A 23,268-nucleotide genomic window follows, 5' to 3' on the forward strand; every position below is an offset into this window, starting at 1 on the left:
GTTGGGGCGGGGCTGGTCTCTGTGACGCCAGAGTGCGGGAGGAGTGGTTTGCACTCCTCTAAGTGCACATGACGGTCAGCATTCTAGCGCTGGCTAAACCGTCATGCACAATTGGCATGTTCTACATTGGGCTTTGCTGCATAGCCCCAAGGAGTATATGCCTAGCCTCCCCAGGCACTGCCTGAGCATCCAAACAGGATGCTCAGACCAATCATGACACTGCTCCTGCACGGCGGAGTGGCAGAAAAGGTAAGTTTATTTTAATCCAGCTCCCATTCTGAGTCAGCCGCCACTGGGCACTCGCCCTTGTGTGCTTCTCCCCCCACATTGCTTTCTTGCTCATGTGCTTCTCTGTCAAGTGGTGCTTCACCCTACCACTCACCCACTCTCCTCCTTCAAGTGCTCCTTCCACCTCTAACCTTTCTGCTCTCAGTTGCTGCCCACTCCTCCCACTCACGGTCATTTTTTAATTATTATTAGTTTGGAGAGAACCAAGCAGAACATTGCTGCTGGTCTGTTTGTCTTAAAAGCACTGCTGTGCAACTTCTATTTTTTTAAATTGTATATACTGAGCCATCTGGGTTTGGTAAATTAAAACAAGCATTGGCTATGCCAGTAGGTCTCGCATTTGTGAGAGTAAGAAATATTAGTGTTGTAAATGGCAATGTCGTCTTTTACTTATGTTTTTGGTTTGCAGTGTAGTGGAAGTATGTGAGAAGCTCAATGAAAAGCGATGGGGCAGGGAAAACAACAGTTGAAATCTAGGCTGTGAGTGTGGGGCTCTCAGTTTTAACGAAACTGGTGGACAGGTTGTTGCCAATGTGAGGTATGTATGTGCAAGCCCAATGAACACGCAGTCCACTGCTGTTTTTGGGGCCTACAGCTGTAATGACAGTGGGGTTCTAGGCTGCTTTACTACCGCTGTGTTCTGGGCTGCTAATAGAGTCTAAGTATACTTTGAGGGGTCTAAAGCAAAGCGGCGGGGCAGCGAATCCACTAATGGATGCCAAGTATGTTACTCCTCATCAAAAAACTTGGATATTATTACAATGCTGTTGTGGATAGTATGTGCTATACATAAATTACAATTACTGTAGGGAGAACAAGAGATAAGTGGGTAGAGATAATTTAACTGTAATAGGAACATAAAAGAAGGGCTAGGTGTGACATCGCCAGCCCTGAACAGATAACTGGGCGGCCATCTTACAACGATGACTTGTGCAACTTGTCAGCTGGGTGCTTTCAAACCTATCATTTAACAACATAATGGCATTACAGCAAAAAGCATGTACTCCTATATAAGTCTGATCCTGTTCCTGACAGCGACCCCAGGACAGCGGCCACATCGGCAAGGCAATGCAAATGTGTTCCTCAACTGCGCCGCAGCATCCCGACAAATATTTGCAATAAGGAATGCTCTATTCAGGCAGCACCTTTCACCTGAGAAAATATTTTATAAGGTCAGCGTTGCTGTATTAATCAACTTGCCGCAAGCCCCACCACCCGTAGTGGTCAAATCTACTAGTGCCCAATTAAATCAGAAGCTGTGGAATTAACAAAGATGCTGAGTTAAACTGCAGGAAAATTACCGCTCCAAAGTTGAAAGAGGCATGCTTTCGTATAGCGGAGGGGCGGCCACAATGAAAACAAGATCTGAGGCAGTGCTAAAGTAATGTGGCGCGAGGGGTGAGGGACAGGGAGCGGGGCAGCAAGCAACAGAGTGGGAGGTGCGGCTGCAATGATAACAATCCGAAAGACAAGTTATCACTTTGCTGCATACTTTTGCTGTTGTTGAAAAACTCTGCATGTGTCGCAACACTTTGCATGTGCAGGGTTCTTAATGAGAAGGAAACCTGTATCACCCATAATACTTGGCAGCAAACCTGATTAGCCTGTTAAGAAGGGGGCGCAAGGTTAAAACAAGCATTTCCAATTTATGCAAGACCTATTGCATTGCAAATGGTTGGCAAAACTGGAGTGAGAGCGGGAGGAGAAGGCACGGAGAATGGGAGGGTGGACGTGGGGAGCAGGGGAGAAAGCATGGACAACTAGAGGGAGGGAGGGAGGGGAGGGGAAATGACACTCCACATTTACCTGGTCTATGTCCTGCTACGGGCTGTGGCTACAGCTGCTCCCGGGCCTCGAGCCTTGGACTTCCATAGGAACCTCACCACCGCAATAAAGGAAATAGTACACGCCCACGTAACAGCGAAGTTAAGGGGCCAGTACCCATGGGAGGATACAAATGACGACATGGCTGTACTAAGGCGGGACTAACAAGCCTCATAATGAATCAGAAGACAGCATTTACAAAGGACGGACACACAAGCCAATGAAAAAAATAAGGGCGGGGGAGTGGGCGGGGCTTCTCTCCGTACTGAACTACGTCAGCTCTTCGCAAAGCAGCGTTTGCGCGCTGGCTCACGCTCGACCTAAAAATGGTGTTCGTGTTATTTGTTTGTTGTGCATGCTTAATAAAACATGCACTTTCCTACAAAAGTATGCAACCAAGGGGCTGGGTCACCGCAACTTTTTTTTTTAACCTTTTCACTATGCTACACCTCACCTTGCTCATCCTATACACCATGGCTAGAAGGCAATAGTAAAGCCGATAGATTCCCTATTGGCTTTGCCAATGCTTGTTTAGCACTGATGTGATCACACTGTGAATATGACAAAAAGAATTTGTGATGATGACGGCAGTACAAAACCTTTGTGGCTTTAAGGAAAGAAAGTACTTACTATCCCACCAGGATGTTTTGGCTTTGAACTATATGACGCCTTTTCTATTTTCTGCTTGTAAACAACTTCTGCTTCTTTGAGCCTGTTAATAAAAAAAAAAAGTGGTGATAGCCCTATGAGGCAGCTGGATATTTTGCACAACCAAATGTAAAACCAACAAGTAGCAGGAATTAAACAAAAATACCTAAGGAGAAGAAAAAATAACAAATATGTATTGTATTAACAAGCAAAAACATAGCTAACAGGTCTGACTTTTTCTTACATGTGAAAGTGCTTCTTCAATGATGGGAAGGTGTGTATGTGCGTGTGGTTGTATGGATTGGTGAGTGAGTAAATGCAAGACTGAGTCAAGGTTTCAGAGAATGACAGATGTTACAAAACATTTCCTCCTCTCTACACTGCTTGGATTGAGGGCATGTCCCATTCAGACATTTGATCTTCCCAGACAATTAGGTTTCTTCAGCATGAGGCATTCATGTCTGCCCTAACACTCTCAAAACAGGTGCCCATGGTGCCCAGCCTCTCTTTCCAGGCCAATAGTGCTTTCCCTAGGACACTGGCACTCCTTTCTCCATGTGCTAGTCTTACTACCTTGTACCCTGCTCTCTCTTCTAGGAGATTTTTCCTCCAGTGGATACCTGTGTTCCCTTCCGTGGATAAGAGTGCTCCTTTATGGATATCCTCAACAACTTGCAGCAATACAAAAAACTGGTTTTGCAAACCACCAATATCCGCAAGGTCTTAATGATCTGTATGTAGAGCAAGGGAGTAGCCAGAAAATTAAAATACCTCCCACTTTGAAGCAGCGCTCGTATGGCACCAAGCTAATGAAGCAAGTCATTGTGACCATCAACAGAAGGGCTCTATTGTCCCTTCCATCCAAGCATTTTTTCTGATATCCTTTCATCCTTCCATCCACCATTTATCCATTACATTCTGTCATCCATTCATTCTTTCATCCATTATTCAGTCTTTCACCATTATGTCCATTCATCTGTCCACCCATCCATAGCCAAACCTTTCCATCCATCTCCAAACTATCCATTCATATACCCTTTCAGCCATCCATCCCTGCATCCACCTTTTCACTTATCCATCCACTGTTTCGCTCAGCCTCCCACCCACCCACCCACCCATCCCCCATCCAACCATCCATCTGTCCATCCATCCATCCATCCTTTCACTCTTCAATCCACCTACGCTCATTCCTTTCATTCATCTATGCCTATATTCACTTATCCATCCTTACTCCCCTCCTTTCACTCCTTCATCCATCACCTATCATCCACCCTTCGCTCACCCATTCATCTACCCTTTCACTCATTCATCCATCCATCTTTCACTAACTCACTCACCCACCTTTTCATTGTAATTATGAGCCTTTGTCTGCTGAGTTGTAGACAGAAGAGACCCAACCCTATTGTAGCTGCTAAAGTGGGAGGGGGGGTCACACTACCCCTGTCCAAACCTATCCATCCATCTTCAAACCTATCCATCCTCCCTTTCACTCACCCATTCCTCCATCCATACTTTCACTCCATCCATCCATCCTTCTATACTTCCATTCCCCTTTCACTCAGCCATTCACCCCCTTTCATTCAGCCATCCATCATTTCACTCAGCCATCCTCCATCCATCTATCCATCCACTCATCCATCCTTACATCCATCCTTTCATTTATTCATGCAGCCATTCCCTCTTTCACTCACCCATCCATCTACTCTTTCACTCACACAACCATCCATCCTTTCACTCACTTATCCACCCTTTCACGTTAATTATAAGCCTTTGTCTGCCGAGCTGCAGTCAGAAGAGGACCATCAAGAACTCCAACCCCATTGTAGCTGCTAAAGCAGGGGGCCACGATCCCTCTGATGTGGAGCCTCAGTCGCTTATGGCCTAAACTACTGGTGGTGTTGAACAGCATAGCACCTGCAGCTCCCTCTGTGCACTCATAAACTTACTAGACATAAACGGACTAGAGCCAGTACACAGGCAAAATAATATATGTCACTTGTTCCAGTTACAACCATCAGTGGTAGTAATGTGAACTGATCAACACGCGTATCACTCAGGGGTGTAGCTTTCAATCAAGCCAGGTCTTGGGATCCTTCCTGAATTGGGCCAGCGACTGGGATTGTCTACCTTTGGTGAAGCAGGTGCAGTGGCACCAGGCCCATTACCCTCAGGGGTCCATTGAGCCCTGAAAAATGATGTATTTTACTAACCCCGCATCAGCCAATTAGGCCATTTTCCTTGCTTGCACCAGAGCACATGGTGATATCACAAGTGGATGCCACTAACGATATCACAAGTTGTTGACACTAATGATAAATAGTAACCTACTTCACTTTTTTCTGTGTATCTGTGAGGTGGCTAAAACTATCACTAGTCAGTCTTAAAAAGAGCCCATGGAGTTTCTACTATCAGAAATATATAATAATCGTGTTACCCAGCCAATCAATATTATGCATCCCTTTTTAATCATTCAGATGAGTTATTTGGACCTGGGTGGGTTTGCCCTGTTTAGTGTCATGTTATTGTGGCCTATTAAACAATTTTATTTGTTCAGAAGCAAATCGCGAGAGACTTATCACTATACATGGGGCCATTATTTACTACCCCTGTGATAGTCAGATATGCTTGGCAGGTTTTTTTATGATATGTTAGTGAATAAAAACATCAGTAAGTGAATGCACTTTTGTAAATGTAGGGCAGATATGTTAATTCAGTGGTGTCAACCATATGTAACTCTAGTAATGATAAACAACTCAGCTTGCCTCAGGAGGAAGGTGTAATTTCGATAGCATCTAACAAAAGGTCTTTACATGCCTTGACAAAGCTGTGCATCCAGTAGTTCGCAAATTTTTCCAGCCTACTCTATGTTTTTCCTGAAGTGAACTCTGCACTTTGTGCGAATACTTGAGATACCGTGAACTTCATGAGCAATGCTTAGCTCTGCCATCAGTAGAGGTCATTCAACAAGAATCCCTATTCTCAAACTCCTTGTCCCTAGGTTACGGTAAACCAGGCGAATCCACTTGTTTCTCATTACTTGATAGCCTGGGCAGAAAGATATGACATGTTGAATTGTTTTTTCAGCCTCGGGACAGAATGGGCAGTAGTCTCCATCACTTGGGTTGTGGCTTCATTTGGCTGGCCCCTTTTGGCTCCTGATTGACTACGTAGAACTATGACGTAAGTGTTTGGGTCTGATGAATAGAGTTCTTGTTTAGAATATTGAGTTCACAGTTCCACACTGAGGAATAAAGAGATGCCATACTAAGCTCCATATGTGGTGTATTCATTTATGAGTACCCAGGCTGGGGAGGATGCTACAAGTGGTGATGAGATAAGGAATATGTAACCTGAAGATCTACAGTGCTCTCCCAGAGAGTTATGCATGGTACAGCAAACTCCTTGAGCATGCTGCATTTGCCTCAGCCGAAGTGAAGATCGAAGTTTGGTGTATGTGGAGTCAATGCACCACTCTAGCCACTGTGAAACATTTAATGATACCAAGAGCCTCACTGAGTAGTTTACTTGTTGTTGGCCAGAAATCTGCTACTAAGGCTGTGAAAGAGATACTGTGCTATTACGCAACACTGAGCTATAAATCGAATGGAACAATAATGCTTAAGACGGAAACAACCAAGTACAGAGAAGCACTGGAAGCAACTACTAAGTGTGAGAAAGCGCTAGCAACAAAAATAGCCAAATACAGAAAAGTGGTAAAGGCAGGGAAAACCATGTAGAGAAAATATTGTGGTACTTACCCAAAAGCTGAGTAAAGAGAGTCGTCATACCACCACTCTGGGCACCATGACCTAAGTAGAATACCCGGGGTTGTGAATACAGAGCTGTTGATCTCTGAAGCAGACAACACTGAAAGTGCCAGGTGTGTTCTGACAACTCGAAAGTCTTTCAAGAGTTGAAAAGTTCTGATGGCTACACAAAAAGAAGCTCTATCCATTCTGATTGGCCATAATGATTATGAAGTAAGAACGCCCCAAGAACTTGCCGATGGTATGAATGGTGCAATTGTAAAGTATAAGGGGATACAGCTGTCAATCTGTGAAAATGGCAGACAGGCATGTCAAACGAGAGTTAAAAGCAAAAGCGCTCTTTGGGACTTAAGATGCAAATGCAGATACCTCTGAAGATATACAAAGGGGAATGCAGCTGACTACGAGCAAACTAATAAAGGAGTTAGAGCAAACATGGACCACGGAGATTAACAAGTGGTCGGAGATGACCTCACTCAAGAACTATGTTGAATGTGAATGGGTCCTGACAGGACTAAATATTTTTGTGCTTCTGATACTTAATGCTTTAGACCCAGACCTTTTGAAACACTGGCAAATAAACAACGGTGTGTTCAATGAAATTGATGAGACTTTATGGCTCATAAGTGCATCCTTGGGGGGGTTGCAGGTTTTCTATAGATGCACATACATCTCTAGGACCTTTGGAGTGGTACATGCCTGCTGGAGTAACTTGTAATGAAATAGTTTGTGCCTACTGATGATGAATACAAATTTAATTTGTGTGCAGCAATAAGACCAAGTTTTGTCCGGGGCTGAGTAGCCCAAATCATGCTCCCAAGCCGCTCGGGATGCAAGTGCACGCATGGGTTTAGTGCGAGGCTGGAGTGGTAGAGATGGTACTCCAGTCTGGTGCTATCAGTAGATGATATCACTAAAGTTAGGGGGGGTGTCAGACGGGTCCTCCGGGTAAGCGAGCAGTTTCTCGCGTAAAGCACTGTGGAGGTGAAGCCAAACAAATGTATCCATAGAGGAAGGGGTGCCTGTAGCCCAAAGGCAGTATGTATGTCTACTTTGTCATTCGTTAAAATATTGCCAATAGCGTGTAGCTGGTGAGCGGAAAGTGGGTATTCATTGTACAAGTGTTTCCTGGGTCATTGGTAGCCATGGATTGTTTAGAAGGGGATTATCGGGTGAGTATAGGAGATCAGCGTTTAGGTACATATGGGGCCTAGACCACGTCCAGCATGTTGTGGCCTGGGCGTGTATGTCCGAGGGTTCACACGGCAAGCTGTAAGGCAGGAGTAAAGATAATGGGAGCTGATCAGCCTTGTCCTGTTCTGTTTTTAGGTATGGAAGTCTGGCATCACGTTGGTAGCAATAGTAGGAGAATTGGCTCTGCGCAACCTGTTAATATCACTGGAAATCCAGAACGCCAAAACCATCTTTAGCATATGGGAAGGTTAGTGTTTCCCACTTGATTCTGGGATGGCACCAGCCCATTTAAGACGGGTTAAAAGGCTGCGCAGAGTGGCAAAGAAGGAGTTGGTCAATGCAATCAGGATGCTCAAAAACAGCTAGAGAAAGCTTGAAAGCACTACCATCTTGATAATGGTAATCCTACTCACTATAGATAGTGGCAGTCAAATTCGTCTGTCAATCTGAGTGGTAAGTTTGTCAGATGGGGTGCCATAGTTGCCGCAAATTACTTCTTCTTTCTACCTATGAAGCATGATGCCAAGGTACTTAGGATGTCATTACACCAGCCTAGAGGGCGTTCTAACGTACAGGGGGCAGTGGCATCCATGAGTGAGAAGAGCTCAGATTTACTCCAATTTATAGAGAGCCGAGAGAGAGCCCCATATATTATTTCTTGAATAATGGAGGGGAGGTATTTGGGTGAGGTGGGGGGTCCTGTACAAATAAAAGGCTGTCATTGGCGTAGACGGAAGCCAAGAGGGGACCCTTATGGAGCTGGAGTCCTCTGTGCATATGGCACTCCCGCAGATGCCGGATCAGGGAATCTAGGACTGTGATAAAGTGCAAGGGGAAAACATGTGCCTCGTGAAACAGGGAAGGCATCAGTTAGTTGATCTTTGACTCGCAATCGCCCCATGGGGCCAGCTTAAAGGAGCACGGTGTTGTCACAAAAGCTTCGGGAATTCCTAATTTAGTTAGGTCAGCCTTCTGGATTTGCCACTCCAGGGAATCAAAGGAGGGCGTCTAGAGGGGGGAAATTATTTGTTCCAGGAACAGGGCCAAGCATGTTGCAATGGCTTTAGCCAGAATTTTGTTGTCGTAGTTGAGGTGGGTTGGCTTATCAGGCTTAAGGAGAAGGTTGATAACTGCCTCATTTAATGTGGGTGGAAGAATACCGTCATCAAGGGTCTCTGCATAATTCTCAGACAGGTGTAGGACTAAAAAATGTTTCAAGGCTTTAGAGAAAATGTCTGTAGACCACCTAGGCATTGATTGCCTGTGTAAGGGGGGACGGAAGGAATTATTGTTGCCCTTCGGTAAGCCATACCATCGCTATCTGGGCCAGGTAATCACCTATCCCCTCACTGTCACCAGTCGACCACATGGTATACAATTGCTGATAGTAAGCTAGGACTGTATGAACTATACTGATGCTGTCAGTGACAGTTGCGCCCTCCTCAGTAAGAAGACTAGCAATATAAGTTCTCTGGTTGCTGGGCCGTAGTAATCGCGCTAGGGTGCGGCCCGGGTCATTCACCGTAGCAATGGACATACTTACCCAAAAACGCCAATTCGCTGTCTGCAAGGTCTCAAAATTCCTGCAGGGAGTCAAAGTGAGTGTCAATGGAACCCACATGCAACTCCACTATTATGACTGGCGTGCCATAAGAGGATATAGTGACAGAGGCAGTGTGGGAAGGGTCCTCTGTATCAGATAAGGAGTGTTGATGATGTGGCCTCTTACCGGGTCAAATACCAGCTTCTTTTGTCGGGGGTCACCGCGCCCCATTTTATGTAGTTATGGTGGCATTGAAGGATTGTAAAGTGGGTGCTCGGTGTGGTATGTGACTCAAGACTTGAGGCAACTATACCTTAGATGGGTCAAAGAGTAGGCTGCAGACCAAGGTAGAGGATATGCAATTCAACAGGAGGTCAAGTCAAGTAAGATGACATGCAGTAGTCAGTGATTTTGCCTCCCTAGTGGTATTCGGCAGAGCTTACAGCATTATGGGCTATAGAGGAACCAGCATCACATCGATCCTTTGCAGGAGTGAAGGAGAGGAGTCATCTGTGCCACCTGTCAACGCCAGGCTACAAATTTGGGTGAAGGAGACTAATTATGTATAGGCCAGGGTGAGCGGCAGTGGGTCCAGAAAAGAGAGAGTGGGTGCCAGGCTATAGATGGTGCGCAAAGAGCAGGAGGCCAACGTTTTGCTGAGGTATCCCAGAGCAGACTGCTTTAGTTAACAGTCACCATTTACTATGGATGCACAGCGAGTAGCCTCCTTCGAACATTCACTCAGGTGACGCTGTGGCACGGGTTCAGAGCACTGGCCGCAGCTGTGGGGGGGATCAGAGGGAGGTCAAAGTCCAATGGTTGAGGAATAAGCCAGGGCATTTAGGAGAACACCATGGCGATGAAAGGTGAGGCTACTGGCTAGATGTTACAGGGAAGGAGCTGGCTGCAAAATTCGGGCACTCACCGGTAGCTGTGTCTGAAAAACCCCAATTTCCCACGCAGGCAGGCTCTGGCGTGTGTATGGGCTCAGGGACGCCACAGCCCTCAGAGGGAAGGCCCCAGTGGCTGAGGCCAAACCGCCACGTGTGTCCTGTGAGGGAGCCCCTGATATTGCGAGGTCGCTAGATCTTTCAACCTGGCAGGCACACGTCGCTGCCCCGCCTTCAGGCTCACCCATGGTCCCTGTTGCCACAAGGCCTCTGAAGGCTGCATTAGGCCACAGTGGGCCACCGGCACAGGAATTTCATCAAAGGACCCTCACAGGTCCCAAACTTCATCTCTGCGTGGAGTGGGGCATCCACCCTGCAGCAGCGATTATGATGCAGTGCAGAGATGGCAGATGGTGGCTAAACCTCTTTGAAAAGGGCATACAACCCCAGAACTTCAATGGCGTGCGGTCATCTTGGTTGCTGGCTTGGCCACACCCCCGTATTTTATTGTCCTTAATGCTAAGATTACAGCACTTCAGTATCCTACTTTGTTTCTCAACTTCTGAATATCATTTGGAAACAACAGGTGTCTCTCTCTGAAGGGCCACTAAATGGAGGAAAGCCCAAGCAGCATGAAAACCCTACAGGCAGGCAAGAACAATCCGAGAAGAAAATAGAGAAACCTGGCACTCACAAACCTGGACCCCATCGCTCCAGGTACTAGTGCTTTAGTGATACATGCTACTGATTGTTCTCGCTCCTTTTACTGGAAGAAACAAGAAAAAGCTGTAAAAAAACAGGAATTGACATAGGGGAAACAGGAAGTGACATACAGGAACTTGCATCACCATGATGGGATGGGGAAGGCAACAAGTAAAATACAATCCAAAAAAACAATATTGTACTGGTAATACAATATCACAACATGTGTCACTCTATCTCTAGATAAGTGCCAAGAGCAATATAAGCCACCTTTTTGTTAGAAGACTTTTCCCTGAATGTCAATGAGTATGTTTTGGAAGTAGAAGAAGGACAGGAAATAATTGGCTGCAGCAAACAGATCACAGACTTGGCCCCGGGCAAATTCCTAGACAAAACGCTAAGGAGGCAAAGATCCAAACTCTTAAAATATTGCTCCTTTACTGACACTCTACCCAGTAGAGACACTTGAGAGGACAAACAAAAACTTGTTTCCCAGGCATGCTGCCCGTGAGGACAGTGAGACGACCGCACGACTCAAGGAACCAAGAGGTTAACCAGACCCCTCAAATGCCCAGAAGAGACACTGCACACTCAGCGTTGTGCTCAATAAGGGATGCACAACAGGGATCACAGTTCGACCACTGACCACCCTATATGCATGGCTGCCCTGGGAGGCATAACACATGCATTGAGGTGTTTATGAAAACCTCTCTCTATCCCTCATAGGATAGAAGGTTAACAGTTTGACCCAAAACTTATCATATTACACAACTATTGATTATGTGAGGGATATTGATTTGTTCTAATTATAAGTGATGTGACTGGTTCACACCGGGAGTTGTCAGGCTTTATCAGCTTCAATACAAACATATTGGTGGGGAGGTAATCCTTCTGGGTGCTTGATAACTTTGGTTTCATCTAATCTTAACACAAGCTCTGCAAACATAAAATATGATATGTTTTTGGTTACATGCTGTACTAACCTAATTGGAAGATACTTGATTTAAAGCTTATTGCTTTAAAAACTGTTTATGTTAATTCCTCTGACAAAATAATATTTAATTTACACTTAGCAAACATTTCAGATGATTTAAAATAATTAAGAAGGCTCTTCTGTAATATGCACTGCCCCATAGGACAAGATTTTAATTTGAAATTAAACATGCAGGAAATTTACAATCTCTCTGAATATATTCTTTGAATATTATCTCTTATCCTTACAGGCCTACAAGAATGTCCCTAGTTGTGCGTAAACTCCTACTTGAGTATCAGCTACTTCAACTAAATGACTCATTTATACAAGACTGATCCTATCAAGACATTTACAAATGGCAAGGATTTGAATCAAATTGTTCACATTTTGGTCTCAAAAAAGTTGTTAACCAAATATGAAAAAAGAATTGTGTCCCCAAAAGATAAGAGCAGTCATTGTCTGTGCTTGGAATATTCTCAGTTTTCTTCTTTTACAAAAGCTGAGCATATGTTTGATCGAACTTGAATAACCACAACATTTGCGCTACTTAAGAGAAGGCATCTGCCCAGCTAAAATGCATAAAAACGGAGGGACTTGTACTTGTGAAAATTATGATCTTATCTCTTGTTGTGAAGGGCATGATTGTGTCATGTACAGAATAAGTTTTAACTATTTTCCAATCTGGAACTATATTTCCAGACATTCTTTAGATAGAAAAAAGAATAGCATTGATTGGTTTGGCACAGTGTGTAGAATCTTAAAGAGACTTGTTCTCAATTAACACCGTAAATTCAAGGTCGAAGAAGAATTGTCACCTTTCGCTACATAAGTACCTTATGTTTTGCTATGCTAGACTGATAAACAATCAAAAGAAATAACAAATAGAAAGAAAATTGGCAACTAATGTTAAAAAGAACTATATGGGAATCCCTGTACTTTTCTGCAAATGGAGAATTTAAGGATTTAATATCTTTTCTAGCCTGACCATATAATGACCCACCAACCAATCTTGATGCTTGTAATTGTAACTATGTTGTGGATGAAAATCTATTTAATTAAATAACTGAAAAGAGTACAATTATTGCAATGATGCAAATGAACTTTACAATCCAGCTGTTTCAGATCGTTTATCAGGATATATTTTTTTGACGGGTACTATATGATGGTTAATGCATCTTTTAACATTTTACTGGTAGATAGAAAAACAGACTGAACTGTTCAGAGTTGACTGACTATAAATCAAAGGCAAACATCTTGACTAACAAACTCATTGAATGTCACTACCCTGGAAAGGCTCATTGATAAGGCCAACACAAGAGCCCGTAACAAACATAGAGAAGCTCTATTGGAAGATAAACAGAAAACAGTTCAACGCAATTGACCTGCATGAGTGAGGATAGCAACGTTACTAACAAGGTAAAAAAATAATATTACCAGCCATTGTTGTATTTGAAACAGTGGTAAACATCAATTTGAGAAACTAGTCTATTCTATACAACACTTGTAAAGCGCATAGCTACCCATACGCCGCCAGGTGCTGATAGTGTGGTACAGAGTAGTTAAGAGGATTTAGAGGGGACCGTCTTGGAAAACCCACATTTTCAGTGAATTCCAAAAGTTGAGTTCCTTATTGATCAATCTTAGGGAGGGGGAGGCTGTTCCACCATTTGGCCACATTGTAGGCGAAGGATCACCCTCCATAGTTTGCGCTTTTAATGATGGGAATTTGGCATAATGGGCTTAGAGGAGCGCAGAAATCTCCTGGGAGAGTAGGGAGATACCAGGGACCAGGAGATCAGAGGGCATTTACAGAGAAGTGCCCTGTGGGCATTGCAAAGTGATTTGAATTTTATTTTCTTGGTCACAGGGAGCCAGTGAAGAGAGTGCAAGGCTTGTCTAGCAGATTGGTGTCCGGGGAAATTGTATAATATACGAGATGCGGAGTTCTGTACTATCTGCAGTTATCTTATGGTGGCTTTGTGGGGCTCCCAGGTAAAGTGAATTACAGTAGTCCAGGCGAGCAAGAATGAGAGTTTGGACTGCCAGCCTTTTCACTGTAGCAGGAAGAAGAGGGAGCATTTCCAAAGCATTCTCAGCATGCTATAACAAGGGGTTGCGAGCTTTATTGCCTGGGTGTTGATTTTGAAAGATTTATCAAGCCACATTCCAAGGCTCTTTATTGGATGTTTTTAGAGAAGAACAGTTCCCCACACAGCTTGGCCAGCCCAGTTCCAAGACTGAGTCAAAGTTGTTGCCTAGCTCCGTCTTGTCTCCGTTTAATTAGAGACAGGAGCTGTTCATCCACTTGGTCACCTACTCTAAACAGTGATGGACAGAAGGAGTCTTGACTCGAATTGAGGAAAAAGACCAGTTGCGTATCATTGGGATAGGAGACTAGTGAGATACCATAGAGAAGGATGATCTCAGAAAGTGGCCTCAAGAACAAATTAAAAAGGGTCATGCTCAACTAAGAGTCCTGAGGAACCTCACATTTTGGGGGGGGGGAGGAAATCTGAAGTACAACCCCAATCGAAGACTTGAAAGGTCATGTTCTCAAGAAAGGACTTCAGCCAGGCTAGGGCGGTTCCGTAGATTCCCGTTCTATGTAGTCTGGTAGCAAGAATGCCACGACTTAGGGTATTAAAGCTGAGCTTAGATCATGGAGGATGATTGCTGCCAATATTCTCCGATCTAGCAGCCTTTTTTGCTTCTTCTACCACAGCCAGAAGGGTTGTCTCTGTGCCATGGTAGAGGCGAAAACCCTTTTGAATAGAATGCAAAATATCATGAATTCGCCAAAACTCTGACATCTTTAGATTCACATATATTTTAGGAATTTTGTTCATCCCACAAGGCAGAGAAATTAGGAGATAATTTCCCAGGTTGTGAGGGTCCAGGTTGGGCTTTTCTAAAAGGGCTTTGACCATGACATGTTTCCATGCCTTTGGGAAACAGCCTGTAGTTAGGGAGAGATTCACCATTTCAAGCAGAGTGGGGAGTAACTCATCTGCTTCTCTAGCTAGGATACGCGGGGGACCGGATCCTTGCGAGAGCTAGATTCAATTTTACTCATGATGTTTGTGAGATTGTCTAGTGTCATGATAAGGATCACATTCAGTGAGTATCGATTTGTGCCAGGCAGGACAACCTCAGATCTATTCTTGCCAGTTTTGGGAGACTGTTGGAATGTATTATAGATGTTCTGAATTTTGTCCAAGAAAACATTTGCCAAGTCGTTACACTGTGATGATGTTGAGGAGGGTTCAAGGAGGGTTTTTACTATAAAAAATGTCTTGTGTGAAGAATTGGCAGTCCAGTTGATTTTTCCCTCAAAGTATATTACTTGTGCTTTTTTAATTTCAGTATGATATACTCTTATAGTATTCCAGTGTTTCTACATGCTTATCTAGCTCCAATCTCTTCTCCAGATTATTTCTGCTCTTTTACATGCTTTATGAGATTGGGAGTATGCTACAGTGTGGATTTTTCTTTTACTCGTCTAGTATGGGTTTTAAGGGGAATAACTAGATCAAGGGTAGATTCAAGCCACTCAGATATCTTATAATTTGACAGCGTCGCGTCTAACCCTAGGGTTGGTCTCAAATTCCTCAGTGTCTGTTTGATACTTCTATTGGCAGTTTAGACAAAAATTGGTCTTTTGAGCTGACTGGGTTGGAGTTTCAGGTGCAGAAGAATTTTCCATGGCCAATGAGATCAAAAAACGATCAGACTAAGGGACCGGAGAAGGTTTTAAGACTTTTAACATATTATCATTAGAAAAGATGGGTTCTAAAGGATGGCCTTTCTCATGGGTAGGACCTATCACCCTTTGTGATAGTTGAATTGGCAGGTAAATCCTGAAGAAGGCCTGTGACTTGAGCGTTTGCTGACTGTTCCAGGTGGAGGTTAACATCACCTAAAATTGAGAAGTTCGCCCTGGTGCTGGCTAAATTTGAAGTAAAAATACACTTTTTTCCTTTAAGAGGAATACTAGTTTGGGAGATTTGTTGGTGAACACAAGACCCAAACAAAATTGCCAGGAACAACGTACCCTATGTGATCTCTCAAGGGTAACAGTGCATTTTCCCTGTGGGTGGTGTTTGGTGAGTAGGTTTACAACAATGAGCAAGACAATTGACTTAGGCCTAAAAACACCAGGTGAGCAGTGGAGCCAAACTAATTGAAATTCAATGAATGTGGTATACCTTATTAAATGCACACCCAACAAGATATATATAGGTATGACCTCTAGGAAGGTGTGAAGATCTGCACTGGCAAACACCGCAGAAACATTCAATGCCAGCGGAGACCACCAAACGTCTGACAGCATATTTTCTTAAAAGATGCCATTTTGGGAATGACCTTCACTGGATGATCATTGAAAAAAATGACATAAAACCCAAAATGAACAGAACATTATTAGAAAGAGAGCAATGTTGGGTAAATAGATTATATAAAAAGACTAAATGATGAGATACCATGGACACAATGAAATACCTTACATTAAAATCAGGGCCAACATAAAATGTATGTGTACATGTCTTGACTCAATTACATGCAACCTCCTCAAAAGAGATGCAATGGGACACATTTTCATTGACTTTTCAAAATGCTTTCCTTGGGCTTTTATAGTCTTCCTAGTATTTTGCCCTGTGCTGCGCCCTCAGGGTGGGCAGCGCTGTCTGTTATTCAAAATTAATACTTTTCAACCGTTCCTAAAAAAAACTTGAGGAATTTATAACTTTCTCCAAAATATTCCAGGACTGGAGTTGAAATACTAAATAAGCCTCCTGGAATATTTTGGGTGAAAGTTGCCCTTTCCCCAAATATTCCAGGACTGAAGATAGAATAGTAAATTTGACCTTCCAGTGTCCGCCCTGCTCACTGGTGCCCTGAGGGCGCTGTTCAGGGCAAGAAACACAAAGGAGTGGCTTTTTATAGGCTTCTATTATTACTTACCAGGGCAATATGCATTCTTCCCAGAAATAAATATATCTATGAAATCAAGAGGTGTCTTATATGTTTTTTTTTCCTTTTGCTTGCTTCCTTTTACTGGATCATGATAAATGTCATAAGTGAAAGTTAATATAACATCACATAATACTCTTTTTGAAATGCATCCCATTGCTTAGTAATAGTACAAATTAGACTTTTTTCACCACCACAACATTCCGCAAATGTAAAATAGCTGCTGTCATTTTTTTTTCCTTCCTTTTGAAATGGGCAGCCTTGCACTAAGCCTCACAAACTGCAAATCGCATAAGGCTTAACAGACTCAATGCACATATGCACCTAAGCGCTTGATGGAGCAAGGATTCTAAGAAAAGAAACTTGCTCGAATCACTCCCTCGCTAACAAGTACTAACAAGTAAATAATAGAAACTTGAAAGAAAATTAACATACACACGACATTCATACACGGAGAAACGGCTTTCTGCTTGCTTAAATAATAAAGAATAATTTGCTACGTAACTGAAATCCCGCTTGAAACCGAAAATTGCTTTGCGTATGTGTGAACCCGTCCTGCGTAAGTAACCATGTGATTAACCCATATGAGAGGAAAACTCTCACACATGCGCAAAGAGTTGCTAACTACAGGTCAAGTAGTACCGCGTGCTTGGCATATGCTTGCCTGAACGTAAAGGAGCTACTGCTGATAACTCTTTTGCTTAACAAAGAAAAGAATAACACATGAGAGAGTAGAAGTGGGTGGTAAACAGTGATAATAACATATTTGAGAAATTAACCTCTGTTTATGATTCTTTTATCAATAGTGTGTATTTGGGCCTGATGTGCAAAGCTAAAAGAAAGATGGCGGGTGAGACGCAACACAAGTTGAGCCTATGCACTAAGATCTAGGAAATGACCTGCTGACCGGGACATTGATCGGCTGCCAAGACCCAAGGACATGTGCTTGGAAATAGTTCCTCAACTGAAGAAATTATATAAAACTTGTATCTATCTATTTCATGAATGTATGTGAAAGGAAGTGTTCTGAAAAGTTGAATAAATTAAATGGGAAGGGTTTACTAAACAAAGAATTAGATAAGAATTTTGGGATGACCACATGAGGTGATGACAACTCCCATACCCCGGTCCAATCATAGTTCTTGATTCGCAGACATTTGCAACCTTTGAGGGTGGAACATACAAAATTAAAGGGTATAACTTGAGGGACAGGAAATTAAGTAATGTTAGGTTGGGCTTTGCTGAGAGAGCTCGTATGAAGAGTCGTTGATGTTGAGTGAGGAGTAGGCGAGAACTGCTACTGGAAAGAACAGACTGAGAAGATTCAATGATTAAGACTACCTGACTAGATTGAAGATTTGCAGAAGAATATCAAGGAGGGAGAGAGTGTAAAAGAGGGATGTGCTTTGGTGCGTCGTGTTCTAGTAAAGTGTAGTAAGTATAAACCTATCCTGCACCTGTCCTACAGTCTTTGTCTTCTGACCTTATCAGGTGACCTCTAATAACCCTTCTGGCCAGGGGTTGGGTTTCCCATTTCACTATTAGGTAAATAGAATTTTGTCTTGAATTTAAATCTTTCATTGCAAATTATGAGATACTATGTCCTTTTGTCTCTTCATCTATCACTACTAATGCGTTGAGATTGCTTGATGCATTTGTGTATGTGATTTGATAAATTAATTTTTCCCTCCCAGGAAAGTTGATGGAGTTTGCACTGTGAATCTGTACAAATGAGCATTCATTTTGATTGAATTATTTAGATAAAATCTATTGAATCTTACTTGGAGTCTGTGATCATTTTATTGAAAGATATATGATATATTAATGAATTTGTTAATATCACCATTAACTACTCGACTAACGGTCCATTGACCAAAGGAAGAGTGTTGATCTGTGAACATTAGTTAGGCATTGACTAATTCAGATCACAGAGAAGTAAACTTGACCCCCAGCGAAACAGTCAGGAAATCTGAATGTGTATATGGACCCATTGTGAGTGATGCTTTGATTTCGTAAAAAGTTTATCCTGGCCTTCCGCTGGATCACGCTGATGTGGCAGCCTCTCTGCAAACATCTGTTTTCTGGATATAATATAAACGGTCATCTTTCCTTCTACTTCTTACCATGGGAAAGGAGACAGGTCACTACTAGGTGCAATAGGAGACATGACATCCTTGATGAAGTAAGTACAGAGGCAAACTTATGGGAACAGACTGGCGCCTGAGAGTACAGACCTGGCTAACCGCTTTTATTCCTCTAATTTTTCTTTTCCATAAATGCCTTTTACTGGATTCCTGAAAAACGTCAACAGTGCGTGATTACAGGGGCATGTCCCCCACTCCTCCTATGTAACATACTTGTCCCTACAGTACAGGGTAGGTGTTTGAACGCACCCCAGCAGGAAATAATCCAAAGTGGTCCCTGGAATATGATCAAGCCCGTCCTAGTTTTGCTGGACCATGATGAGACCTGAAGATGAAACATGCCACAAATAGGGTGGGTGAGGGTCTAACAAACAACACTGGAATTGTTTCTACTTGTGAGGGTCAGGCAACCTACCCCGTGTGGGTTTCTTTAAAAACGTGTAGGATACTTTTGGAGTACAGTCGGATAGAAAAATGTCACCATTTTTAACAGGGGAGATCATAAATTCATGATTTATAAAAAAGGGAATATGAATGACCAGACCTGCTATATATTAGTTATATATTATTAATATTCTTATTGGATGTATATAGTTAAATATATGGATTGAAACTTAATATTTCATCTTAATAGAGTAGGCAGCATTCCAAAAGAACAGTTTTAATATTGACCATTGCTTTCTATGTTAGGAAGTTGCTAGGAGGTCTATGGATGTGTCAGACACAATGTAATGCTGTTCTGTAGATTTTATGGTGGTGTTGGAGTCCGTAGATCAATCTATCCTTCGGTCAAAGCTAGAAGCATACCAGATTACCTTTGACCTTCTATCCATTTTAAAAGTGCTACATTCTAGTAATTGGGCCAGATCAAACTGGAAAGCTAAATGGAAAGCTGTCATCTAAAGTTCCTACAAAAATGTTGAAAATAGTGTTGTTGATTGGCTCTTGCTTTGTTCTATCTATGTATTGTAGACCTTCTATCTGAAATTGGTAATACCTGTTCATTTTCGAACAAATTAGCCCCTGAACATATTAAATCCCTTCTATTTGCAGATGATCAGTTCAGAGTAGATGCTCGTGAGAATTATTGCTTTAAAAATAAGGAGCCTGATATCCTTGAAAAAACAAAAAAGTGTTGTGGCAAGAAAAATAAACGTTCTTGTGGTTAAATATAAAGAAACTTGATCTTGTTACTCAACAGCATTCCTATATATAGGTAAATGTGGTCTGACACATAAAATCCCTGGATTCTTTGGTTTTGGCTTACTCTTTTTTTTCTAAATGTTACTGTGCATGAGTCTTTCTGAGTCCCACTCACTGTAAACTCTGTTAAAATGGATTGAGAGAGCTAGCTGACAGTGTCCACCTTTTTAAAATAAAGTCTGCTGCAGTGCAGCTGGGAGAGGCTCTAGGCTGACTGCAGGTGAATATGCAAGATTAAGTATGTGCACTCTGCAAGCTGAGTAAATCGTACTGCCATCTGGCTCAGTCAGGCATCTGCACACAGATAGCCTGGTGCAGAAGGGACCCTTCAGGTATTGGTGACCTGGTGTAGATCTTATAATGTGATTGGGCACTCATAGTCTGAGGGCCTGATTTAGATCTTGGAAGACGGGGTACTCCAGAGGGTTGTCCTCCTATCTTCTGCTAACACATTAGTGCCCATCAAGGGGCCAAAGGGGCAATAGGACCTGAAGAGTGCCACCGTGGGAGCATTTTACTTTGAGGACAGTGGGATGCCACTGGATGTGATAACGGGCTAAGCAGAACACCTGGCATTTGAGGGCAGGTTTTGGGCTGGGGGCAAAGGGACAGGAAGGCAGTCCCAGAACTATCTCTCATCAGAGGAAAAAAAGTCAAAGAGCAAACGCCTAAAGGAGTATGAATTTTAGTTGCCAAGAGGCCTAAAATGGACGCTCCTGGCACAAGAAGCTGCGACCAGGAGTAAATCGAGTCATCCACTGTCAAAATTGGCCCCATGGCCAGAGAAAACAAAATGCAAAGTACAGTCCCCATGGGAAAGAGAGTTTGAGTAGGACTCAAATGGCGCCCCCACCAGACCTACCAAGACCTTCCTGGGGGAGGGCCAAGCTCCCAGGGATAAGATTGCCACTGGGAGCATGTGTGCCATCCCAACAGACCATGTTATTAAAGTCCTGGAGTCCCCACACTCCTGAGAATAAAAGCAAAGTGGAACAACAGGTATGCGAAGAAACAAGCACTGGGTTGCCCAAAGGGAGGAGAGTGCTGACTATGAAATATGTGGTACCCCATAGGGCAGGAGCACCATGGTGCCCAGTTGGTGTGTTGGGGGACTGACCTGAGACTCTGTTGGACCCCTAGGAAAGTCACAGGGCCTTTATCTCGAAAGTAAAACACCACCCTATCTCTCCCAGGGGTTTATATTGATGATTCTGGGAGAGGTTCTCCAGTATTTCAAGTTCGCGCCTGCCACTAGGGCTTTAGCCTTAAGGCTTCTGAGAGTGGGGACTCTTGGTGGTGGTTCCTAAGACAGCTTTGTAGCATGTGTAAAAAGTCCAAAAACAAATTCATTCAGTTTATTGAAAATGTAAATGCTTTGCTGAAAATGACAAACTATAAGTAAATAATTACATGTATTATTGAAGGTCATTAAAATGTATTTTTTGACAGGAGAAAACAGTGAATCATTACATCTCCTAAGAATGTCCTTGCAAAATGGTACCATCCTTAGTGATTTTAATGGTATTGCATTGGTTTATTATGGCATATTTCTGCTTTTAATAATGTGGTGACCCCTGACTAAGTAAGTAGTCCTCCCTTTTGAGAACTACACCCCATTGTATTGTTTATAGTATATGCGAGGATATTGTGATTATAGGGGTCAAGGCTCACTTGGGGGGGAGAACTGTTAGGAGGGTGTAACCATAAGTATGTTCACCTGTCATCATGTATATATTTGTAAATTAATGACTAGTATTGAGCAGTGTGTGTAGTAAACTGTTTTTCCTTTTTTATAAGTAAAGGCACTGAAAAGACAATGATTTAATAGGTGTTGTTTATTGCATTCTGGAGGACCGGGGTACTAGCCTACACCACCTCCCCTGAATAGGCCACAGCAGGGGTACTTGATTCCCAGTAGATGGACTTATAACGTGTACAGGTCCTGCATTCTTTATAAGCCCAATGACAGTAAAACAGAATTGTAGGCAAAAAGTGCCCTGAGAGTGTTTTTCAATTGCCTCTTCTTACATGGCAATTACCCTGTGAGTGGCAAATTGAATTCAAATAGTTTTTGGGAATTTATCACACAAGATAATACATTTTCGAGGTCACTGTTATAGTTCTTGAAGAGGCGTATACATTTCTTTCCTAGTATTCATGAGCTACCACTTACAGAAGAACATTGCTAAAAAAAAAACTAAGGTTAAAAAAGTAAGCCTGTGGTTGAAACTATACATTTTTATGACAAAATGTTATTTTGTCCCCACTGAGTGCATTTGTTACCTCGTTTTGTTCCTATACAGAAGAGTAATGCTATTTTGAGATGGCAAGTAAGGGTTTTTATGGTTGCAGTAAAATCTAACAATAGTTTTTATATGTGTCATTTGATTTGCAAGTTTTCTAATGAAAATGTGTTCTTCGATTGTATTTGGTTGTTAGACTTGCTATGCAGATATTTATGTCCGGTGTTCCATTAGATAAGTCAAAAGCTCTTGAACTCTTAGGCAACACGAGTACTATAGATACTGCATTGCCTTAGAGAAATATTTATGCAAGATAAAAAAGATGAACCAGCTTAAAGTATCTTTACTTTTTCTGTCTTGATTGACTTAAATCTTTACTGTCACTTTCTTTGGTATTGAGGGCATGTCACATGAAAACAACAATAATAATATTAATAATAATGATAATAATAATATATGTCTGTGTCATTTGTATAATGGAAACTGAGTCAAAATGCAGCAAAAGGCTGTACAGGGTCAAAGGCAAGCATACAGTCAAGGAGAGGCAACTGGATTCTGGATGCAAAAGTGTAGCGTTGCTGCATCATGATGGCAATCAGGCCATTTTACGCACCGCCCCATGTAGGTATCTATATAACTTTAAGGGGAGAAACTTGAGAATAGGGAAGACAGGGAGATGGAAGACACCAAAACCTTTCGAGATCTAGACCCCTAACCTCCACTTGGTGAAAAGTAACTTCTGGGTTGACATATACACTTCTGGGGTTCTTTAAGTAGCTGCAGCCCAAAAGCCCATCTCACCATGTGCTCCTCCCCGGCAATGGGCTTCGTAGGCACGTTCATGTTCCGCTCTTGTTACATTTCACACCCGCAGTCTGTAT

At 42.7% G+C, this 23,268-nt stretch overlaps 1 protein-coding gene across 1 annotated transcript in view; it reads right to left on the reverse strand.

Annotated features, from left to right (window-relative positions):
* Positions 1–23,268, reverse strand: part of FMN2 (formin 2) — a 656,752-nt gene that overhangs the window by 24,695 nt on the left and 608,789 nt on the right. The window contains exon 17 of the mRNA XM_085612201.1: positions 2,743–2,824. Coding sequence (XP_085468327.1) covers positions 2,743–2,824 — 82 coding nt within the window. The remainder of the gene's footprint in view (positions 1–2,742; positions 2,825–23,268) is intronic.

This window comes from Triturus cristatus, chromosome 6 (assembly GCF_964204655.1).
Source record: "Triturus cristatus chromosome 6, aTriCri1.1, whole genome shotgun sequence".
Taxonomy (NCBI): domain Eukaryota; kingdom Metazoa; phylum Chordata; class Amphibia; order Caudata; family Salamandridae; genus Triturus; species Triturus cristatus.